This window comes from Asparagus officinalis, chromosome 1 (assembly GCF_001876935.1).
Source record: "Asparagus officinalis chromosome 1, Aspof.V1, whole genome shotgun sequence".
Classification (NCBI taxonomy): domain Eukaryota; kingdom Viridiplantae; phylum Streptophyta; class Magnoliopsida; order Asparagales; family Asparagaceae; genus Asparagus; species Asparagus officinalis.
Window position 1 is genome coordinate 12,960,816 of NC_033794.1, and position 7,500 is coordinate 12,968,315.

Consider the following 7,500-nt stretch of genomic DNA (forward strand, 5'->3'; position numbering starts at 1 on the left):
CAGTTTTACTTCTATGATATGGAGAATGAGCTATAAAATCGAATGAGAATATTTGATAATGTAAATATAGTGAAACCATTACTAAAAGTTAATAATGTGAATATGAGTCAAACCACAACTAAAAGTTTAATGGACATATTGTGAGAAAATTCATTTGCAAAGTTCCTTTACGAATTGAATGATCACCCATCTTTTGAAGACTTCAATATACTAATGAACAGAGATGTTATATTATATCAATGTGTTTATAATTCATAAATAGTAGATCACGTGATCACAGTCTGGGTTGAAGGAAACAATGACAATATTTCATTTGAGAGAAAGATTATTGAGTTGATGATCAATCCCATAAAAACTTTATTTTTTTTTATTTTTATTCTATTTTTATTAATTTAAATAATCATGATATTTAACTACGTACATTGTACGCGCATCTCAACTAGTATTATGATATAAGTGTACGGACGATATTGTTTTTTCCTCCATCTGATGGCTGCGTTTGGCTTATTTATAGTCTATATTTTCAAGCTCATCAACAACAATGGGTCCCTCATTTTTTAAATTACGCACTTTGTTATGAACTTAGTTCGTTTCTATATCCAAGAGGAATAATTGCCAAAAAAAAAACGGGGTGGGGCCCATGGGGGTTGGTTGAGGTGAGGATCCACTACGATGAGCGTAGCTTCGACTCTCTAACGTCATCTAAAAATGCAAAATAATCAAAGCATCTTTTTGAAAATTAACTCATTCAGTTATAAAGAAATGCCTAACTGATAAAGAAAGATTTTGATAAATTTATAATGTGTTCTCCAACTTTCTCCTATGTTTCTTTATCCTAAAATATCAAAGTAACTTCTTATAGTTGAGAGATATTTTGGTCTTTCCTCCGTCACCTCCTTATCATGTGACATGCTTGACCTAACGGCATTAGATTTTAGGGCACAAAGTGAAAATAGTTCATGAGAGTTTCTTGAATCTTCAAAGTTGACAGGTTTACTTATAATTGGCTCAAACTTGAGAGGTGTTACTCAAATTAAAATAGTAGAGGAGGATGTTATGAGACACACCCTATATTTAAGAAGGGTTAAGCGAGAAATGTTTAGGGGGTTTATCTCAAATTTTCATAGTCGAAGAGGGTTATCTATATTATGCTCAAACTTGACAGTTTTCTCAAGTTAAGATACTAGAGAGTGGTTTCATGAGTTACCCCCATAGTTAAAGTGGGTTTTCTGATGTTAATCTGTGATGTTATGTAGACAGACTCTTTACTTGAGATTTTTTTTTCTTTTATTTCTATATTTTAATAAATGATTGTGAGGTTTTTTAATTATAGATAGTTATAATCTGATAAGAATTGTAAAATATTTGATTATTTAAAATTTTTAATTATGGATAGTTTTAATTTGATAAGGATTCTTAATTGAAATATGAGATTAGGTGTGTAAGTGTATCTTCTGATTCTGATAGGAGAGAGCGACACGTGTGCAGGTCAGTTTTTGTGCATTTATGAGATGACACATTAATTTCTTATGCATTTAGGAGTCCACCAATTTCTCTTTATATATAAAGGAGAAACTTTCCATTTAAAACAATTTATAGTCCTCTTTTTCATTGAAAATAAATCGTAATCCTAGATTAAGAAGCTGCGATCCAGAAAATAAACCCTCATTGATAGAGAATATTCTTATCCAAAGCTGATTCTCTCGAATATCTCGTCCACAAGCGCTACGTCCTTATTACTCCAAAGCTTCCTACTTCCTTCTGCAAGTAACTATCCTACTCATCCCCTTTAATAATTCCTAGCATATTCCCTACATTTGTTTCACCAAAATCCAAACCCCACCAAAACCTTGATCTCTTCATCACTTTCATTCTCCAAATCCCTTAATTCCAACAATATGATCCTCATCTTGTTTCTTCTCTTCATCTCCTCCTCCTCCTCGATCCCCACCACCCTTGAAGGCCCATTTAAGCCCATTACACGCAGGTTCGACCCGGCCCTTCGCCAAGGCAGCGATGACCTGCCGATGACCGACCCAAGGCTGGCCCAGCGGGCCAAGCCCAATTTCCCGGAACAGATCTCACTTGCCACGTCATACTCCCCTACCTCCATGTGGATCTCTTGGGTCACAGGTAGGCATATGAAAGAGTACTAATATCCACGTATATGTCCACATCTGTATCCGAATGGAATACGAATATGAGATCTTAAATATCTACATTCGGTAGGATATAGATACAAATACTGATATTGATATGTACTTTTTAGATTTTTGTTAGGATGAATAAAGGATACACATGCGGAACCGTCACTAGATATATGGATATACGTACCGACTAGTCAGCTGAAATCATTGATAAATGCATCTCAGACCAATTTGAGATCGAGAAATTTTGATTTATTAAAACAGTTTTGTATCACACGGCCTACATTACTTTCTAGTCTTACATGTTTCCTCGTATCCGCTTTGCACCCACGTTTTCTTTCCTCTTTCAGAATATGTACTCCTTAAGATTTTTGTGTACATGGATTATGAGGTTTTCTAACGAAATCGTGTCTACATTTGTGTCCATACCATGATTAGTATGCGGATATGGATGTGGTAAGTACCATACCCAAACTGTTTGCAACCCTAGTCACGTGCGACTACAATGCGGTGTAGTTTCTAACCCGTACCCGTTATGGTGATTCTGATGCTGGTGCTTGTTTCTCGGGTTTGGGCATGCACAGGGAAATCACAGATTGGGTCGGATGTGAGACCGTTGGATCCGAGTGAGGTGGGAAGCGAGGTCTGGTATGGCGAAGAGAGCGGAAAATACAGGTTCAAACGGAGGGGATCATCTACCGTTTACAGTCAGCTGTATCCTTACGAGGGTTTGCTGAATTATACGTCGGGAATAATTCATCATGTTAGACTACAAGGTGATTGCTCAGCATTCTTTATTTAATCATGTAATCTTTAATTCAAAGGAAACCCTGCAAAGTACTCATCCAGGAGGTTTTATTTAATAAAAGGGTAGACAAAGTTCCTTCTCATACTCCAGTAATGAGGTAACACTCAAAAAATTATCTAATACAGCACGTGTTTGCAGATCCATGTTAATAAAATTTTCTTCACTTGGACATTCTGACATGTTTCCTGATACAATGATCGAAAAACCTTATTTGCTTACATTTCTCTACAGGCTTACACCCAGGAAGAAGATATTACTACAGATGTGGAGACAGCTCTCGACCAGCAATGAGTAAAGAGCACACGTTCGAAACTCTACCTTCAACCAGCGCAAACGATTTTCCTCGAAGAATAGCAGTCATCGGAGATCTAGGTCTTACAAGCAACTCGTCGACTACTATAGATCATCTGGCGCAGAATGATCCTTCTCTGATCTTAATGGTCGGAGACATGAGTTATGCTAATCAATATTTAACTACGGGTGGAAAAGGAGTTTCTTGCTATTCTTGTTCTTTCCCAGATGCACCTATAAGAGAGACTTATCAACCTCGTTGGGATGGATGGGGAAGGTAATTGTTTTTATGAAGGGTAAATTTCACAAAACTACCATGAACTTTTATGGGGTTCGCATAAAACTACCGTAAACCTTTTTTTCTTAGAGAAAAGAAAACTGCAATGAACTTTCAAAATGTGCAGAAATAGACTATGAACTATTGAAACGTGTTGCTAACAACGTTAATGACTCGGTTAAAAGATCTACAATATTCTTAAAATAGGAGAGGAAGAGAGTAGTGCAAAAGATGTATAACATACATAAGGAAAAAAATTGTCCAGAATATGGCACGTTTAAAACACGCAACAACTTAGCACAACTTTCATCAGGCACGATAGTATAGTGGAAAAGTTTATTATAGCTTTATCTAATAAAAGTGTTTATCACAGTTTTGTACAAAACCTCCCATAACGCATGGTATTTTGTGAAAACTTACCATTTTAGAAACTTAGCTGTGGTGACTCATTTCTGTTTGATTTGTCAGTTCTTTAAATTGCAGTCAGAGTATGAAAATATATTTCTTTTGACTGAAATCAGCATATTTGAGCTTTCTTATAAACCATGCTAATTGAAGATTTCCAAATAGCAAGTGAATGGATTTAACAAATACAATTGGTTTATGTCCGAACTAAGGTGCCAATACCTGAACAGACTATGCCTAGGATGAAGATGCAAAAACAAACACTGACATCAAAGATATAAATGACTTCGTAAATTCCTATTGTTTCAGGTTTATGGAACCACTGACATCAAAGATCCCTATGATGGTAATTGAAGGCAATCATGAGATTGAGCCTCAAGCCGGTGGGATAACGTTCCAATCATATTTGACGAGGTTTGCTGTTCCATCACAAGAGTGTGGCTCCAACAGCAACTTCTATTACTCATTTAATGCAGGAGGCCTGCATTTTATCATGCTGGGAGCTTATGTAGACTATAACCAAACAGGTTAGGTTACCGTTTTTATAAGCTTCTATCATCAACTTCCATAACATTCTCAAGATGTCAAGTTACTGACAATTATTTTACTTATGTGGCAGGGGCACAATATGATTGGCTAATGAAAGATTTAGGCAAAGTGGATCGGCAAATCACACCTTGGTTGGTTGCTTCTTGGCACTCACCATGGTATAATAGTTATTCATCACACTATCAGGAATTTGAGTGTATGAGACAGGAAATGGAGGAACTCCTATATCAACATGGAGTTGATATTGTCTTTTCTGGTCATGTAGGTAGAAACTTTATTTCATGGTTAACTGCGGATAGACATCCTCCACTATCACTTAATTGCGGATAGACTCTCTGAACTATCACCCAACTGCAGATAGACCCCCTGTAGTTCTGTAACTTCTGTTGTTGCAAATAGATCCCCTGAGTGAACTTTTTTGACTCTCTTACCCTCAGAGAAAGAGAAAATATTTTTGACAAATTAAAAGAGGAAATAATTTCACTCAGGCGGTGCATCTGCAATCAGGTGATGGCACAGGGGGTCTATCTACAACAATGAACTACAGGGGATCTATCAACAATTGGGCAATAGTACATGGGGCCTATATGCAATTAACCCATTATTTATGTTAGTTAGGACATAATTCTTCTAAACGTCTATATGGATAAGATCACAGATCTAAGAAACTTTAACACGATTACAGGTCCATGCTTATGAAAGGATGAACAGGGTGTATAACTATACACTGGATCCCTGTGGACCAGTTTACATAACTGTAGGAGATGGTGGAAATATTGAGAAAGTAGACATTGATCATGCTGATGATCCAGGAAAATGCCCTTCCCAGAATGATAATATTCCAGAATTTGGAAGTGTATGCCATTTAAATTTCTCATCAGGACCTGCAAAGGGCAAATTTTGCTGGGAAAAGCAACCGGAATGGAGCGCATTTAGAGAAAGCAGCTTTGGACATGGAATCCTAGAGGTTTTCCCCCCTTTAATCTAGCTTAATCTTACACATATACTGTTAATAACATAAGATAAAAGTGTTTCCTGATGTCTTGTACAGGTTATCAATTCGACTTATGCCTTGTGGACTTGGCATCGAAATCAGGATAGTTACAAGGAAAATAGCAAAGGCGACCAAATCTATATAGTACGGCAACCTGAACTCTGCTCTCCTAAAATTCAGAAAGTCACTTCCCTAAATAGGTAAGCTGATTCCTAGTTAATACCTGCAATATTGGTTTTCATATATGATTTGAACAACAATTTTTGATGTAGTTGGAAAAGTTTTACAGGTCTCCAAGAAGCGAGGCGATGATTTGTTTTTTGCTTATTGGGCTTATATTCAGTTTTTTCTTCCAACAACTCTTCTGACGAGTGCACAACAGAGAGCATTGATTCTATTCAATATTGGAGATAATTGAAGCTTCAGAGTGTTAATAAGCTTTTCTATTTTTCTTCTTTGCTTCTCTTTTCACTCTATCTCTCTCGTATTGCCATTATACTTCAGGTTTCTCCTCTGAAAGACTGAAATGCGATACAGTTGTTTGTTCTAGAGAATTCCTCTCATTGCAATTTCAAGTTATTGAATGGGATCCAACGTATATATGAAGTTCATTATGTATCTAATTGAAGCTCCTTTGGACTTGCCTAGGAAAATCCTAGACGAAACAATAATATCTACACGATCTATTATGAACTGTGAAAAAGCCTGCAAAAAAGAATCTGCAAGCCAGACGATGCATGTTAACACTTTTCTGCCTCTATTCTACTAAACCTAGCACTTGTAATGTTCGATAGTTGTATATAGATCCTTAAAACTGTAGTAGAGTTACATGTAACTCCTCCCAAGGCTACTTTAGCTATAAAATCCAAAGTAGTATCTAAATATTAGAAATAGAATTATGAAGCCTTCCCTAGAGTATTACAATAGGTAACCAATTATAAATTTGATAGCTCCCAAGATGCGCTCTTTGCATTCAAAGGTAATCTCTCTACTTCAAGAGCATTTCTTATAGCTAGATTTCTCATCCTCAGACACTTCTTCCTACTATCATAGGGGTGTATTTTATGTGGCTAAAGTTTAGAGATCTGGTTAATGAGTCCACAAAGACAATTCACCCAGCTCATCCGATATGTCTGTTTTGTATATGCTAAATCAAGCAATAAAAGCATTGGAAAGTGAAATCTATTGTATAAGAGCATTATCAAAGAGAATACAAAAACAAGCGCAAATGGCATAAAGAATATCTTCATATAGGAAAATGTTTACAATATATCACTGTAGCTAAACAAATGCATACCGCAAATATCGACCATATGTATTTGATATAAACACTTCATATGACAAACTTACTACTTGTATTTCTCCATAATTCTTCTGACCTCTTCCATGGCTTCTTCATCACTAGATGGTTTGCTGCTGGCGCTGCCTCCTCCACCTCTTGGGCCCCCATCCTTGTTGAAGGCTATATATACAAAGTATATAAATCCCATCATAGCCTGATCACCAAACAAAACTGACATCAATTCTAACCAAAAAAGGAGAAAAAAAAGAAAAAGAAAAAGAAAAGAGGAGCTCACCAACACAAAGAATGCAGTAGAAAGGAATGACTTGAGGAGGAAAATAGCAACCGTCACCGCAACTACAGCTACTGAAATCCTTGCAACCGGCCTAGGCACCGAATCCTAAAAGCAACCAAAAACCCAAAACTAGATTGAAAAGAAAATTCATTAAATTTTTTAAATTAAAATAAAGTAGGGCTTCTGTCATATAACATCCCAAATGCCAACTCTTAGAAAATTCAAATTTCTAATCTACACCCCCCAAATGCACTAAGTTCTTTTAGAGTCGAATTACGAGAAAACCCAACAGAATAAATACCGGGACGAGATCAGTTCCAGCCTCAATCCCATCCTTCCCAATCTTCAAAGCCGTCTGAATGACTGTCAACAGTCAATCAACAATGTCGAGATTTTCTCTTAGGCATTATAACAAACACATTGCGGGCATGTTTGAAATTGAAATAGAATTG

General features: G+C 36.5%; 2 protein-coding genes across 2 annotated transcripts in view; one reads left to right on the forward strand and one right to left on the reverse strand.

The window, feature by feature from the left end:
* Positions 1,733–6,077, forward strand: LOC109850603 (purple acid phosphatase 23). Its single transcript, XM_020420651.1, has 8 exons — positions 1,733–2,133; positions 2,732–2,923; positions 3,187–3,523; positions 4,238–4,455; positions 4,548–4,738; positions 5,163–5,444; positions 5,529–5,671; positions 5,761–6,077. The coding sequence occupies exons 1-8, from the start codon at positions 1,899–1,901 to the stop codon at positions 5,837–5,839; spliced, it is 1,677 nt and encodes a 558-aa protein (XP_020276240.1). The 5' UTR covers positions 1,733–1,898; the 3' UTR covers positions 5,840–6,077.
* The window catches only part of LOC109835582, a 1,162-nt gene continuing 344 nt past the window's right edge, over positions 6,683–7,500 (reverse strand). Inside the window, exons 2-4 of the mRNA XM_020403554.1 lie at positions 7,350–7,411; positions 7,049–7,153; positions 6,683–6,967 (exon numbers count right to left, since the gene is read on the reverse strand). Coding sequence (XP_020259143.1) covers positions 6,821–6,967; positions 7,049–7,153; positions 7,350–7,411 — 314 coding nt within the window. The 3' untranslated portion in view covers positions 6,683–6,820. The remainder of the gene's footprint in view (positions 6,968–7,048; positions 7,154–7,349; positions 7,412–7,500) is intronic.

What these genes read in the sequence shown, in the direction of transcription:
- LOC109850603 (XM_020420651.1), top strand. Translation starts at nt 1,899, where the DNA reads ATGATCCTCATCTTGTTTCTTCTCTTCATCTCCTCCTCCTCCTCGATC. An exon ending in TGTAGACTATAACCAAACAG is followed by an intron (nt 4,456 to 4,547) that starts GTTAGGTTACCG and finishes CTTATGTGGCAG; the next exon opens with GGGCACAATATGATTGGCTA. An exon ending in ATATTGTCTTTTCTGGTCAT is followed by an intron (nt 4,739 to 5,162) that starts GTAGGTAGAAAC and finishes ACACGATTACAG; the next exon opens with GTCCATGCTTATGAAAGGAT.